This window comes from Leptonychotes weddellii, chromosome 10, assembly GCF_054177405.1.
Source record: "Leptonychotes weddellii isolate Sample4059 chromosome 10, ASM5417740v2, whole genome shotgun sequence".
NCBI lineage: Eukaryota > Metazoa > Chordata > Mammalia > Carnivora > Phocidae > Leptonychotes > Leptonychotes weddellii.
In genome coordinates, this window is record NC_138378.1 from 102,507,025 (window position 1) to 102,523,062 (window position 16,038).

The 16,038-nt window shown below is 53.3% G+C and overlaps 1 protein-coding gene across 2 annotated transcripts in view; it reads right to left on the reverse strand.

The window, feature by feature from the left end:
* Positions 1 to 16,038, reverse strand: part of TOGARAM2 (TOG array regulator of axonemal microtubules 2) — a 43,406-nt gene that overhangs the window by 14,084 nt on the left and 13,284 nt on the right. For both annotated transcript variants that reach the window (XM_081796982.1, XM_081796983.1), the window contains exons 7-16: positions 15,966 to 16,012; positions 13,526 to 13,692; positions 10,906 to 11,056; positions 10,538 to 10,699; positions 8,193 to 8,346; positions 7,923 to 8,028; positions 6,848 to 7,083; positions 4,936 to 5,094; positions 944 to 1,061; positions 453 to 547 (exon numbers count right to left, since the gene is read on the reverse strand). In XM_081796982.1, coding sequence (XP_081653108.1) covers positions 453 to 547; positions 944 to 1,061; positions 4,936 to 5,094; positions 6,848 to 7,083; positions 7,923 to 8,028; positions 8,193 to 8,346; positions 10,538 to 10,699; positions 10,906 to 11,056; positions 13,526 to 13,692; positions 15,966 to 16,012 — 1,395 coding nt within the window. The remainder of the gene's footprint in view (positions 1 to 452; positions 548 to 943; positions 1,062 to 4,935; positions 5,095 to 6,847; positions 7,084 to 7,922; positions 8,029 to 8,192; positions 8,347 to 10,537; positions 10,700 to 10,905; positions 11,057 to 13,525; positions 13,693 to 15,965; positions 16,013 to 16,038) is intronic.

The following is a 16,038-nucleotide window of genomic DNA, read 5'->3' on the forward strand; positions in this document are numbered from 1 at the left end:
TTGGTTTCTGCTCCTCCCAGCACCCACCCTCCAGCCTCCCCACCCATTCCCTCGCATCTGCCTTCGCCCCAGCTCTACCTCTAAACTCACCCCAGGCCGCCCTGATGGCGACAGGGTGAGCGGCTCGAAGTGGGTGGAGAAGCGCTGAGCTCGGGCAGACAGCCCGGCCAGCAACACGCCCCACGCGGACTAGTGGCATTGTACCCACCCCGCGGGACTGCAGAAACCAACCTCTCCTGGCCAGTGCTTCCGATCCCAGGATTTGGTCTCCCTGAGATTTGGGTGGGGGGACACCTGTTCTAAATTCACCCATGAGTGCTGCAGACCCAACTAGGTCTCCACCGTAGCCCAGATCCACACAGCCTCCCAGAGCCACCCCGGCCCAGGGCCAGTGGGCCATCTCCGTCGGCAGCCTTGGACGTGGAGCCCCAGAGAGACAAGAGCAGCCATACCCATTCTTGCTGGGCAGCCCGTTCTCACCCAGCACCAGACTCCTCGACACCTTGTGGCCCTTGGCAGATGGAAGTCCATCGCTTTCTTCTATTCCCTTGAAAAAGGCACACAGAATATGAGCTGAAGGAGTGGCTCTCTGGGGAACTGCCAACCACTCCAGCCTAGACCACGGTGGCAGGAATAACCCTTTCCACTTGGCAGAGCTTCTGAGGGCACAACTGAGCATTCCAGGCCACTGGTAGTCGGGGCAGGGGTCAAGATCCCCATTTAACAGGAGACAGTGTGGACGTGCCCAGGGTGGCTCAAGGCACGCTGGCAGAGAGGGGCAGAGCCAGGTCCGAGCACAGGGGAAGGAAATCACACTTATCCCACCTGGCAGGGGTTGTGGGTGAAATGGAATCTCTGGAATGCACACCTCACCCCCCTGCCTGGCTCAGCTTTGACCTCCCCCGCACCCCCCCACCCCCACCTGCTCAGGCCACCAACTCACCCTCTGCTTAATAGCCGCCATGACCTTCCGTAGGTCATGAGACGGGAGGCTCTGCTTCAGAAATGCATCAAACTTCGTATTCGACATCAAGATATTCACCATCTTGCGGCCATAAAACCTGCCGCAGGAGAAAGAGAGGGATGAAGAAACAGCCATAGAAATGCATCATAAATCTGCTTTACAGATTTACAGAAGTTTTGTAATTGTAGTAAAAGAGTTTTTGATACTTTTTCTAATTAAGACAGTAATTGCTAATTAAGACAGTTAAAAACTAGATTCATAAAGGAATAAACATCATCCGTAGCCCCATTACCAAGAGAAAGCCACTATTAAATTTTGTCGTATTTTCTTGTAGCCTTTTTGACGCATATACATTTTTGTTGATACCAGAATGTATATACAACTTGCCTCTGGCTTTTTTCACTTCATCATTAATCATCTTCCCATGTCATCCTTTTTAGTGGATTCATAATATTCCATTGGATGACTATACCAAAATGTACTTAACTTCTTCTAGTATGAGGCATCTAGAAGTCTGAGGAAGGGTGCGGGGGAGGGGGGCAGCCTGGAAGGAAGTGGTCAGCTCTACCTAGCGAACAGCAGTGGGTGGGGGAGGAAATCAAAGAGGGCTTCAGAGAAGAGGTGACGCTTAGATTGGGACTCAAAAGAGGAGTAGGAGTTCATAAGTGGGATGGGATCGGGGGAAAGGGGGTAGAGGTGGGGGTCATTCCAGGGTCTGTAATACAATTTGACACGTTAACAGGTGTGTGGTTGGTAAACAGCAGGTAGGGCCTGGAGCGGGTATGGCCCAATTTCTGGAAATGTGAAGGAGCTGGGCTTTAAAGTGCAGACAACGGGAAGCTGTGGAATGACCAGATTTGCACTTTAGTGGAAAAGTCTCTGGCAGCAGTGTAGAGGATGCATCTCTGGTGGCAAGGTGGGGGGCCAGGAGACCTGTTAAGAGGCCACCATGGTAGTCCAGGCAAGAGACGATGAAGTCCTGAAATAAGGCTATAGAGTGGGAGGAGGAAGGGGCGGTCAACCTCGGGACCTGTTAAGAAAGTGGAGACTGCAGGGCTTGGGAGCTGATCGGAGGTGGAGCAGGGAGCATCTGCAGTCATTATTTCCCTCAACCCAAGACTCCATTGATTATAAAATGCACCACTGATTTATTTTCCACCGAGGAAAAACAAAAATAGAAAGCACTGGCAATTTCCACTACCTTCAATGACACTGCCCCATGTGGGAAGGCAACACCTTCGTGTATTATCTCAGAAACAGAGGTAACATTACTCGCGGGCAGTGCCCTTCCTTCCTTAGGCTGGGTAAACTACTTGGTGGTTGCCTGGTAAGGAAATGTGGAATTCGGGTTGTTCCTTCTATGACTGTTTGCATTCATATCTAATTTATGTCCCATCGCTCTAGTTCCATGCTTCTTCTCATACACTATAACTTTTCATTTCAGTGCCGAATAATAGTGTAATATTTCTGAGACATTTTAGGGAGCAATTAAACTCAACAAGTCCCCACAGAGCATCCATGGTGACTTCTTAAAATAAATATAAAAGGCAACGAGCAAGGCTCCTAGTTTAATTCCTACAATGCACACTGTAATTCAAAGGTTTACACTATGAGCGATAATGCCCAAGTTTGAGAATGTGCAGGGAGTAAAACCCAAATCAAAATTGCTGCCTGGCCAGCAGCAACTGTGAGATGCCTCTGAGTGTAAGATATTAAAAGGTGGGGGAAATTGTGTGTCTTAGAATCAATGAAGTATGAAGGTGCCTATTCTGCATCTTAGATGATTCAGTAAATAATAGTGACTTTTTAGAGTAGAAGGAACACAGCCAGAGAAACAGGCTTGGGGAGAAGGCGATGGGTTCATTCAGAGAAACTCTGCACCGAAGATGACAGTGGGACATCTGGCAGAGGTGATGGGTCCTCCGGAGGCTTTAGAGGTAAAGCACTGATGCTCAGAGAAGGGGTAGCCTGGAGGGAGACCCTACGAAGCATCAGAGTTGCTGTGGCTGGAGCCATGGAAATGGTAACAGTACTCAGGGAAAGTCGTAAGAGGACAAGAATGAAGACACTCCTGCGGCCATCTACATCCGGAGGGCAGGCAGGTGGAGAGGCGGCCATAGAGGAAGAGGGGAACTAGGGAGTGTAGGGCCATGGACATCGGAAGCATAGGTGCCAAGAAGGAAAGTGGAGAGTCGTCAATGCCGGCAATGTGAGAGAGGTCAGAATGGAGGGCGACATTCCAGCTGGAGAGACATTAGATCTGGATGTCCATCCCCCTCCCAACAACTAAAAACAAATCAAGCAGAACCTCCTAGTTCCCCACCAACGTTCCTCATTTCAGTAAATGACACTATCATTTACCCAATTGTTCAGCTTAAAAACCCAAGCATCATCTTTGATTTCTCTTTGAAAGCCTCACCACCCACATCCTGTTGGCTCTGCCTTCAAACGACACCCCAATCCAGCTCTCCCCTCCCCTCTGCTAGCCTCCAGCACCTCTGGCAGGGACTGGGGAGTAGCCATATGTCTGGTGTCCCTCCTCCATCCCGGCCCCCTCCCCTACTATCATTCCTCTAATGAGCAGCCAGAAAGATTTAAAAAAAAAAAAAAATCAAGAAGACAGCGAGCATTTAAAGACACACAAACTCTAGTAACCAGGGGCGAAAAGCACTCAGAAATAATAATGAGCTGGCACTTTTACCCATTAGATCAATAAAAATTAGAACTCCAGATACTGCAAGGTCGTGAGGATGTAGGCACTATCCCCGCAGGAGGGAAGCGGAGGGGCGCAGCGTGTTCAAGAGCTCCCCACGATGCTCGGGTGGCTTAGATGGACACATGCCCCTGACCACCGTCCTGCCCCCGGGGAATACTCCCAGACATTCTCCCTGGGCTCCACCAGGGAGCACGTGTGAGGCTGTTCCCTGGAGCACCGCTGCAGTGGGGAGGGCGCGCCCTCGTCCGAAGGAAAGCACAGAAGGCAGGGGGACATGCCCTGTGGAGGCGTACCAGATGTCGTGTGGTCTCCAGATCTGGCCACAATGTCCCGGGGACTGAGGAATGTGACTAACTGGACCCTAACCGTAGCTTTCCAAGACCGCTAATCAGGTTCTATCACTCTCCTGCTTTACACCGTCGAATATCTCCTCACACTCCTACTAAAGCTCCTCCAGTGGCTTCCGGCCACACCCCAGCCGGAATCCTGCCTCCTGACCGCTGCCTGAGGGGCCCTCATCCGCCTCATAGCCCGTCCGCCCTGCCCCACGCCCCGGGGTGCCATGCAGCCCAGCCTTCCTCTTCCCAGAGTACTGAGCATACTCCCATCCCGGGGGGCCTTTGTAATTTCCGTTGCTGGCACACTCACACCCCAGACTCCCAATGAGTTGGCTCCTGCTGGACCATCAGTTCTCAACTCCAATGTCACTCTTCCAAAAGATCTCCCCCGACTCTCCATCAAAGGAGCCGCCACCCCATTCTCTACCATGGTGCTTTTCTCTCTGTACCCCTTATCTCTATCTGAAGTGACCATAATAATTTATTTGTTGATTGTAACAAATAAACAAACAAATAACCAACTAGGGGTGAGCTCCAGGATAGCAGAGGCCTAATTCTTCTTATTCACTGCCCTGTCCATAATAACGAAGAGTGATCTGCTCACTATCCTTGAAAAGAATGAATGGCCTTTCAGAGGGTGGAGCTGGGGTGGGTCAGGAACAGGGGGAGAGCAGTGGCGAGAGAGGGAGAACTAGAGGCGGGCAGTGCTGGCCATTCCTCCAGGCCTGGCTATGCCGGCAGAGAGAGATGGACGGAGGCCACAAGGCAAGGACACAGCTGGTGTGTCTGTCTGACCATCCCTCCCATGGCCCCAGGAAAGCTGAGCTATGCGGGCCAGGGCCCTTAGGGCTGGCTGGTTGCTTTATCTGCCCTGGGCTGGCCGGCTAGGCAGCCCCCAGCCCCTGGCCCTGCATCACCTGGTGTCCTGGTTGGAGTCCTGGGCCAGTCTCACCAGGTTGTGCACCAGCATCTCCGTGCTGTCCCTGGTGCCCGAGAGAAGTTTCTCGGCGCCTATCTGCTCCAGGACGGCTGAGAGGTGCTCGGCAGTGCATTTCCGGACTGAGGGGTTTCGGTGGCTGAAAAAAAAATACAATCCCAGTCAAGGGTGCAGACAAGGAATGGGGTGTGGGGTCCCCAGACTGCCGCACGTGGACCTGCAGTTGTGCCTCCATGTTTCATGCCGTGACGGGCTCCGCAATCTCTCATATGGGCTACAGGGAATCTTCAAGAAAAGAGGAGTCACGTCGTGATCATAGAACCCAGGATGACAATGGTAACGACGGGAGAAGGAAGAAGGAGCGCCCATAGCCGCCACGTGGTGCTCCACACACACACATGGGTGCTCACCACCTCTGCGCTTTCCTGAGCCCGTGTTTGCCTTCCCCACCTTTTCTCCACCTAGAAAGACCCTGCCCAATCCCTGTCTCCTTCTCTGCCCTCCCCACCCCCCTTGGCAGAATGTTCCCTGGGGCTAGCGCTGTCCTGGTCCCCTGTGGCTCCCCAGCCAGGCGAGGAGCTCCCGGGGAGCTGGCACCCAGCTTCCTTCCCCCCAGTGGAATCCTGTGCCCCGCTGGTGCCTGGCACATGCCCACACTTAGTGGGAGCTAACTGCACGTTTGTCCAAGTGAGCTGAGACAGGAGGGAGGGACAGGGGATCCATGGGTAATTTGGTAACCCTAACAGGGGAAACCCATCAGAATGTCACTTGTTTCTTTTTCACTTTTTCAAACAGGGCCTGTGTGCCCACAGTTCATTAGACACCTGACCCTGCTTCTTGCAACAATGATCAATTGCCTCAGCTTGTACTTAGCACAGCCTCAGAGCCAGGCACCCTGCTAAACACGCCTCATCTATTATCTGTTCGACTCCATAAGCCACTATTAGCATCATTTTGCAGATGAGGAAGCTGAGAAAAGGGAGGAATCCAGAAAAAAGGACAAATAACATCTCCCACGTTAGTGGCAGCCACAGTGAGCTCTCAGTGAATGTTACAGTAAAGGCAGGCATGGTTCTGAGCGCTCTTTCATGAATCCATTCATTTACTCCTCACACTTTGAAGAGGTATGCACCATTATTATTCCCATTTTACAGATGAGGAAACTGAGCACAGAGAAGTGAAGTAACAATCCAGGATGTGAACCCAGGCAACGTGACTCCGGAGCCCCTCACCCTTCCTACCCGGCTGTGGTGTGGCTAGCAAAGGCCTGCCCGTGGCTACCACACACCCTGGGGGCTTCCCAGAAGCCCCTGCATCTGTGTTACAAGTGGTTCTGGGGCTGAGAGTCGTTTGGCCCTGTGGGAGAGAGGGTTTGGGAAATGGTTTTGGTTTTGCTTTAGTTTGGGTTTTTGAATAAGGTGAAAGCAAATCTGGCTGCAGAAAGGCTCCCTTGGGAGGCAAGCACCTTCCTCCTCCCCAGGAAAAGGCCAGGAGGTGTGAGCTAGAATGAGATTGTGTGCCTTGCTCTGCTCACAGCCTTGATTTCATCAGAAAGAACGCCCATCCCCTGGGAGAGGCACACAGGCCGCAGGCTGGCTCTCAGCCCGGTCTCCGGATGTTACCACGGACACTCTGAACTCCCCAGCCTTGAACAGAACACAGTAGCTCTCCCCTTGCAGCTGAGGCTCGGGGCTGCCCCGAGCTCGCCTCGTTATCCCCAACCTGACCCAAGAAAGGTGGGAGAGAAGCGCACCAGGAAGCACAGGTCTTCCTCCTCCCCCGGCTACATGTGTGGGGCACCTGCTGCATTTGGCTGCTCCTCTCCCATCCCCAGACCTCTCCCCTAGCCTTACCTTCCCAACCCACCCCTCCGACAACGAGCCACCACGTACTAGATGCCCGCTGAGGTGAGGGCCACCAGGGAGCGGGCGGGGGTCACATTCTCCACCATGGCCCCCAGGGAGCGGTGGGCGGCTCTCTGAATGAACTCGCTGGTGTTCCCCATCTTCTGGAGCAGGCTGCGGGTAATCTCCTCAGCCTCCTGGTCCATGTTCTTCTTCAAGGCCCGGAAGAGGGCTCCCAGGGTGCTGATGGCCAGGCAGGACACTTTGGAGCGGAGGTTGGTGACCTAGGAGAGAGATGGGACAGGGAGCCCCCAGGACTGCTGGACCCTGCCAAGGGTTCCAGAACATACGAAGTATGGGGCACAGCCCCACCCTCCCCTGCCACCACCACCCTTCCTGCAGGCCTAGGCCTTGCCAGGCTGGAAACGAAAACCACACAATAGCTCTGGACAAAACAGCCCCATTTTAAAAAAATGCTATTATTGTTATCATCATAGTTACTAATTCCACCTGAAATTTAAAATTTGAACATCCGAAATTTGTGCAACACTTAGTCTTCTAAGTACTTTTACAAAGAATGTTCAATTTAGTCTTCACAAGCCCGCCCCCCCCCAACATCACCCCCACCACTGGAATAGTCTATTCCCAAGAAGGGACCTGGCCTCCACATGTGATAAGATGCATCTCTTTGCCACTCTGGGCCCGGCCTAGGCCCCCACCCCAGCCCCAGCCCCAGGGGAGAAAATCCTTGGGAAATGTTACAACTTCCCTGAAGCTGGAGATCTAGCCCAGAACACTCCAGCCCCTCGTTGGGCATCTGAGTACAGAGGACAGCACAGGGCTGGGACAAACAGGCATACAGGACTCTGGTTGTTTCAGTGCCCAGAGATTAGAAACAAAGAAAACCCAGGCCCCAGTTTTCCAATCTGAAACATGGGCGGCTACCTCCCACCTCTGTGGCTGAGGGCTAAGAAATAAGCAGGGGATGCCACGTTCCAGGGAGCCATGGCCTCTCCGTGGCTGCCATGTGACCCACACTGAGCAGCGGCACCAGGGAAGGGGGACTGCCTGCTCTGCAGGGTGGGGACAATGCACAGGACACAGGCTGTCTAGGTGGCCTCACCTCCCCCGTCACAGCCAAGGACACATCGTGTAGCCTCCCAGCAAGGACATCTGAATGACAGACCGCCAGGCGCTGGACACTCAGCAGGCCCTTCTCCTTCATCTGCCTGAGAAGTGAGTTCCAGGTCTGTCACAGGCAGGTGGGGAGGGAGGAGTCCTGCTCCCCGTGCAGATCAGGGGCACCGGGGCACCCCCCACCCACCCCCACCACCACCCCTCTCCTGCCGCAGGGGAGGCGGGCAGCTGGGGTCAGGAGAAGGGGTCCCCTCACCAGTCGCTGCTCTCCAGGCACTGGAGGGCATCCATCAGCCCCAGCTCAGGGTTCGAGAAAGGCCTCAACTCCTTAAAGGTTCTAGGATCAAATTCTTCCTCCTCTTCTTCCCATTCGGGAGACCCCAAGGTAAGCACCGCGGGTAATGAATTGGCTGCCCTCACAGAAAAGGAAAGGAACATGGCACATTTCAGCAGGAAGACCCAGACCTGGCCTAACATGAGGTGTGCTCAGAGGAGGAACTGGCCGGGGCTGGGGGGGCAGGATTTGTGAGTCCTCCCCACCGCCCCGGGAGATGCAGACACCTCCAAAAGTGGTGTCTAGCTTTTGTTGGCCTTTTCCACCCCAGCCCTGCCATCCTGTTGGTTCTAAACAAGCCAGCCTGTGATACTCTGCTTGATGTCATGTGACAAAGCCCACCATGCCGGTGACTCACCCCCAACCCTGCCCTATCTGTGGTTGGGTGAGGCTCGTAAGTCTGCAAGGAGGGAGCCCCTTCTCACACTGGTGGTGTTCTAACCTCATCCCCACCCAGGAGGCTGTGTTATCAGCTTCTCCTCTTCCCCCCACTCTCCACCCTTTGTGAAGTTGCCCAGGGGCAAGGCAGGGAAGTGGCCCAAAGGACAAAACAGGGGACAGTGAAAGCTCAAAGGAGACAATGCAGCTAACGGGGGCCCATGTGGTCAAGATGTGGCAGGGACTGCCAATAAGCAGGGATGTTGTTTAAAACTCAGGTCATGTTTTCTAGGATCCCCTTCCTTAGGGACGGATGCTAGAATCAAAATCCTAGCAGAACAAGAAAGCAGTTTAGCCATCTACCTGCTCCAATCCCCGAAACACATCACCGGGGCCTCAGAGGCACGGAAGGGCAGGGGTCCCCACCACAGTCCCTCAGCGTCTCCATCAGCGGAGCCATGACAAGAGGGTCTCCTCTGAACCCAGAGCTCACACTGCCACACCTTGCTTCCTGGCTACTTCTCTTTAGAGGCTCATCTCCACCAGCATGATTGTCAAGATGGCGCACCCAGGAGGTCCTAGGCAAATCTGAGTTGGCAGGGCAATCCTTTACTTAAAGCCAAGACCAAAAGACCTCATTCCCAGATTCTCTTCTCACCTTTGCCGTTGGATAAGAGTCATTAGCCAAAATCTTAGTCCCCACGGACCACCATCACCTTAAGTAAACTCAGGTGACTTTGGGTCTCTAGGTCTCAGTTCTGTTGACTATAAAATGAGTGGGATGGATTATATAGATCAATATCTCCCAAGTATCAATCATTCAATCACCACTTTCATGACTTCTTGCCATGTCTCTTAATTACCTGTAATTTTATTTATACGGCATTTTTCTTCAAGCCAACCCACTTTTCAAAGTTTATCTTTAAGTGAAATTTATGTCACTACCATAATATGTAAACAAATATTATTTGCCATAGGATAGGATATTTGCAATAAAAGTAAAAGGACGTTAAAAACTCCAGCTATCAAATTGTAGGCAGCTTCTGATGACTCAAGCTGGAAGGAAGATCTCTTTGTTTAAAAAGGAGATTTCCAAGCCTGAGAGGGGTGCTCAAGACCAGCACTGAATTAAGACTTTCTACTTGACGGAATCAAAGGGATAGAAAGAGAATGGAAAAGAAGGATGAGTCAATATTATTTCTGGCACCAAAAATGGTGTTCTATTCTATCACCATGGTCCCACTACAGCCCACACTTAAAGAAACTCTGAGCCAGGCTGGTTGTTTTCAAATGTTCTTTAGTAGCAAAATCTTTCAAAATTGAAATGTCAGGTGGATACCCAATATATAAAAAAGTGAGGCAAAATAGATGTTGCTCTGGTGGAATGGGGTCAGAGCCTCCTTGTGCCTTGGCACCTTCCTGAGCATCCCAAAGAACCTTTGGATCCTGGGATCCCAGGCTGTAATCAGCCCTAGCCAACCCTGACATTTTATGAGGCAAACTGTAGGAACCCAAGGTCTTCACGGATCCCTCTCTTCCCCTTCCCGATGTTTCCAGCTACTTTCGCGGATGTTTCTCCCCAGCATCTGTGGTCCCGGTGCATTGGTGAGTCCTCTAGGACATGTCGTGCAGGCTGGGCACACCTGCCTTTCTATCAGTAATTCTAGTTGCAATTCCCTGGATCCCCAGTCTGGCCCATAGATGCTTTTGACTCCCACACTATCCCTCGTTCTCTGGCAAGGCGATCACACCTCAGACTGCCCTCTACTCTAACACAGGTAATGGGAAGAAGCAGAATGGCCCAGGTCACCTTTGCTGTACCCCAAAGCATCCCAAGGCAACACAGCGAGAGGGACATGGGTCCCCCAGGCAGTCGGTCTGGGCCCTACCTGAAGCATGGCGGGCAAAGCTGGGCTCCTGCTTGCTGACAGGGATGCTGGGCAGTGAGGCCCGGTTGGCCCGCTTCCTCAGGATGCCACCGATGTTTCTGCGTGGGCTGCTAAGCCCCGTGGGCAAGGACATGGTCCCACTACCCCGGAGGGGAAGGAGGCCTGTGGAGGCAGAGAAAGTCCTAGGGTGGCACTGGTCCTGCCTGTCCTCAGCCCCAGTGTCCTCCTTTGGACATGGGCCCATCAGTAACTCCCTGTCCAGCGTCCGGATGGGGAGCATGGGGGGCTGTAGGTAAACCTTCTCTTGCCCAGTGGTTGGCCAAGAAGTCTCCCCAGCCTGAGGGAATTGGGCCCCAGGCACCCAGTACCTTCCTTCATCAGGGCTCTCCGGGAGGCCAGGCTCTGGGAAGCAAGCTCCCTTTCCCTCTCCAGCTCCTTTGCCCTCTGGAGCAACTCCATCTCCTTCATCTGCCTCAGCCGCAGCTTCTCCTGGGCAGACTTGGAGATGGTGACCTGGATCTGGCAGAAGGTCAAGGCAAACTCTGTTACCATGAGGACCCAACGGTGCTTTCTGTACCTGCATTTATTCAATCAGGAATGTGAGTGGCTCCTACCTGCCATCACTCTTCTGGGAGTGAACAAAACGACCAAGACCTTGCTCCTGGAGGGCTGCCAAACAGACCAATCTCTAACGTCAGGCAGTATGTACCAGAAGGAGAGTGAGGGACAGAGGGTGACAGGGCTTCCATTTTAGGTAGGAAGGCCCAGAGGAACTCCCAGAGGAGGGGAAATGTAAGCAGAGACATGAATGAACTAAGAGAGCAGAGGCCATACAAATTTCTAGGGGAAAAGGGTGCTAAGCAGAGGAAAGCAGATGCAAAGGCCCTGAGCCTGGAGTGTGCTGGGCATGGTTGGGGGGCAGTGAGGACACTGGCCAGAGCACCCCAAGGTAGAGGATGGTGGGACACAGGGTCAGAGGTGGCAGGGGTGGGCAGAGCCATAGTGCACCAGGCCCCGTGGCCCATGGTGAGGGGTCAGACGTGTCCTCTAAAGGACACAGCAAACCACCGAGGTTCTGAGCACAGGAGTGACATTATCGGACTTCCACTGGGGGATGAGGGGTTCCTCTAAGTGTTGTTGTTTTTTATAACTTTATATTTGGGAAGAATTTAAGACTCACGAAAAGTTGCAAAATAGAACCAAGAGTTTCCGTGTGGTAGGGCTTGCACTAGCGTAGTGAGAATGAAGATGACAGAATGGCCCAATTCTGGACAGGTCCCCAAAGTAGAGCCCCCCGCTTTTGCTGATATACGAGATGTGGGGCAACAGAGAAAGAGAGGAGGCAAAGGTGGACCCAAGATTTTTGGTCAGAGGATCTGGAAGGTTGGAGTTGCCTTCTCCTGCCATTGACTGGGGAAAGAGATTTGGGGGGGTAAAGATTCAACAGTTGAGTTTTAGATGAGGTAAGTTTGAAATATAATTAGATACCTAAATGGAAATGCAGAATATCAGTTAATACATACTTAGCTATATAATTTAACTGCTCCTGGAGGTCAGGGGAAGGTCTGGGCCAGAGAGGGAGATTTGGGGGTCCTCAGCATATAGATGGCACTTAATGTCATGGACCAGAACAGGTCACACGGGGTCAGTAGAAATAGACCAGAGGCCAGAGATCCGGGCTCTGGGGCCTCCTGCGTGTAAAGGGCAGGATGATGAGGAGGAGCCAGCCAAGAAGGACTGGGAAGCAACAAAATCTGATGGAGGCAGAGAACCAAGAAGGAAGCCACGCCCTCGCCTCCTTCTCTCCCAGGTGGGGACTGCAAGAAGAATGAGCCACCAAAGCTGCTGATGGGTCGAGTTAGAAGAGACCTGAGCTGTGCTGCATGTGGGAAGGTGGAGGTCATCAGTGGCCTTGACGTGGGCCATTTCCTCGGGGGCAGTGGGACCCAAACCAGACTGTAGCAGACTCAGGACAGAACGGGTGGAGACAAGACAGTAGTTTTGTTTTCTTAAGACAAAAGAAATAACAGAGAGCTAGGATGCTGATAGGAATGGTCTGATTCTGGGGAGGATATTGCTGATGCAAGAACAGGAAGAAATGCTGGGCCTGGGGTGTGGCTGGACGAAGCTATAAGAACAGGACATGGTGATGAGCGAAGGGGATGCTTGAAAGCGAGATGCCAGTGGGGGTGAAGTTATCACAAGGTCCACGGGCTGACCATGGGGTGAGTGGCCAAGGTGGGGTGGGCAGTGGGGTCACCTCACAGCCCTGAATTACTCTTCCTTCGGTTGTCGTGCTCTGGCGCCCTGGCTGGAGCGGGAGGGCTGCGATGCCCGACCTCATCATCGTCATCACTGGACTCTAACATAGCACATGCGTGCAGCGGACCTTCCAGGCATGTTTCTTGTACTCTCATATCTCTGCTTCAAAGACTGAGCACAGAGCTCCCTAATAGTGACTCTTCAAGTTTTAGTAAATTCATCCAGACCAGGGAAGAGAATCATCTGGACCAAGGTCACCTGAGAAGTGCAAGGTATTTGTCAGCCTGTCAAGCACAGTCTTTGGCTGATCTGCCCGAGTCAGCTGCCTCTCAGTTGCTATCTTGGGTGTTGGTTCAAATTACTCGGTTTGGTTCACCTAAGCCCCTCTGTACTCTCCACATCCTGCTTCCTTCCAAACCCCGTGTGACCTCCTTCTGCCCTCCCTTCCTCCCTCATCCCGCCCCTCAGCTCCCCGCTGTACTCTTCCCTTCACCTAATCCCCAACTCGCATCCTTCTCTTCCTCTCTCTTGTTTCTCTTCCTTTCTTTGGTCCTCACCCCCAAACCATCGACAGGTTCCAGCCTTAAGCACCAGGGAAGCTGACTCAGGGCTCTTTCTTGCCTTCCTCAAGCTGGCCCCACATTTATGTATTTCAGAAAACATGCTTGTGTTCAGCCAGCGGTCCACTCTGACCCCCACTTTCTCCTCCCTTCGCTTTCCAGATACCTTGGTACTGCTCTCCTTCTGGTCCTCTTCTTTGAGCGAGGGGCGGGCTCCTTTGGACTGGCCGAAGGAGAAAGCTGTCAGTGTAGGAGCAGACTGAGATGAAAGCAGGGCGGGCTTCTCAGGGGTGGCAGACCTGTCTCTGACAGGCAGGGCCGAAGGTCTTGGCTCTGATGGGTCAAGAACAAGAATGGAGCTGAGGACACCCAGCACTCTGAAGCAGCACTCACTCTTCTGGGCTGCCCCTGGGGCTCTATGACCCTGTGGCTGGTGTAGCATTTTACTGCCTAAGCCTGCCATTCTCCACTGTTCTGCCCAATGCTTCCTTGGTGGCAAAACTCTACCGAACAGCACCGGCGGGCACAGAGCAGGCTGCCCAAGGACCAACACTCTCCTGCTCTCATCTGTGCATCCATCCATCCATCTATCCATCCATCCATTCATTCAATAATTACTGCACACCTTATCATAAGACAGGGAAGGGAGGAGGCAGGGCAGGAAACGGGGTGGGTCTTTTATCTAGGAAGTTTAAGATAGTTCCTGAGCATGTCAGTCTATCTCTCCCCAGGAGGCGTGCACCTCAGGAAGAGAGAAAATAAACTGAGTCCCATCATCACACAGCGTGAAGGGACCAGAGAACTAACCAATGCTAGTCCCATCCCCTCGTTGTACGGACAAGGAAGCTGAGACCCAGCAACCTTCACATGCTCTTGTGATTGATACAATACAAATTCACTTCCAAATGATAGCAAATCAACAGTATTTCTTGGTCATTCTAGATTTTCCTAGTCAATAGATTTCAAAAGTAACATGCCTTATTATGGAGGCAGGACAGGGGTAGATCAGTTTTCTTTCAATGAAAGAGATGTTAACTGGGTTCTCCTGTCATCAATGTTTGGAGCACACTGCCCTTGGGTAAACCTGCAAGTGAGGGGTCCACTGGAATGGGGGCCACCATCTGGGGCTGCCTGAGGCTGGAAGGGGTGCCTTGAATCTGGGGCCTCCAGGAGGGCTCCCAGGTTACCCTGGACCTCTGCCCAGCCCATGCCTTCTGCCAAGGATCCCTCTGCTTGGATCCCAGGAGAAGGATCGAGGGCCAAGATAGAGGAAGGGCAAAGGCTTCATTTGCCCAAAAGTAAGGGGGCAGGGCAGAGGACACAGATGTTCAGGTGCCAGCTAATGAGGGCAAGGACTGCAGGAATGCCACAAGATTTGGGGAAGCCCTCAGCTTCAGACAATACCATGTGGGCTCCTTCTATGTGGTAGGCACATTACACGTATTGGGCAATGTTATCCCCAGCTAACGGCTGGAGGGCCAGAGGGCCCTTTAAGGACTTTACTATTTTGTATCTCCTTCCTCACCTCCACCTCCAAGAGACATCCTAGAAAGTCTTGTCTGAGCAGCCTGGCCCCCAAGCCCCAAGTTCTCAAGCAGCAAGCTGGGGATGCAAACAGGGGAATAGTCGCAAACTGGGGTCTCCTGGCCCAAACCCTCATGCGGGCACACTCAGGGGTAGCTGTTAAGGGACACCGTGGGTGCCAGCGTGGGTCACAGCCGACCACCCGAGGTCACCCCACTGCACCAGGAGAAGCAGCCCCCACCGAGGTTTCTATGCCAGGCCTGCCTCTTGGGCTCAGCTCGAGTCCTGAGCCTGGGGCTTCCTGGGCAACAGCCCCCCGCTTGCCAACCGACCCACTTGCTAAGCTGTCCAGAGTGACCTGCCGGAAAGCTGGACTAGCAGTCTGCCCCCTCCTGCCGGTCAGCACAGCAGCTACTTCCAAACCTCCTCCCCAGGCTCGGGGTGCTCCATCCAGATCCCTCACCCGACCTCCCTGGGGCTCAGCCTCCCTCCTCCCCACAGACTTAGGTCATCAGGCTGGAGAGCTTCCAGCTCCCTCTTCTGAAGCCTCTCTGTGCTCCGGCCTCCTGCCGGCCACCCGCCTCCCTAACAACCCAGATGGCCCTATTCCCCTGACACTAAGCCTTCCGGGACCTGCTAACTGAGGGGTTCATGGGATGTGGTTCAATTTCTCACTCGGCCTGGTGTGGAATATTCACCTCTACTTGCTTAAAACAGTGCAGGGGCAGCCGCCCAAGGTGTCAGAAGCAAGGTCTCTGGAGCCCCGCAGACCTGCACGCACATGTTGCAGGCTGCCTTCCAGGCTCTGGGACCAGGGACAAGACCCTGGCCTGCAGTCCCAGTGCAGCCGGTCACGGGTCACACAGGCCTCCCTCGCAGCTGGGCTACTGGGAAGCTCCATGTGCTGGTACTACCCTCCGAGGTAGCACGGCCCGAGGCCTCAGTTCCTCTATCCGTAAAATGAGGGGCTCGGGTCCGAGGGTGCTCATGCCTACTCCAACCCTACTTCTGATCCCCTACCCGGCCCAGGAGGCAGGGAGTTGAATTAACAGCAAGTGGGGGTGCATGTGGGGAGTACATACCCAGAGATTTAGGGGTCTTCTCCCGAGGCCCACTCTCCCGAACCAATCTTGAAAGAATCGGGGAGAAAAAAGC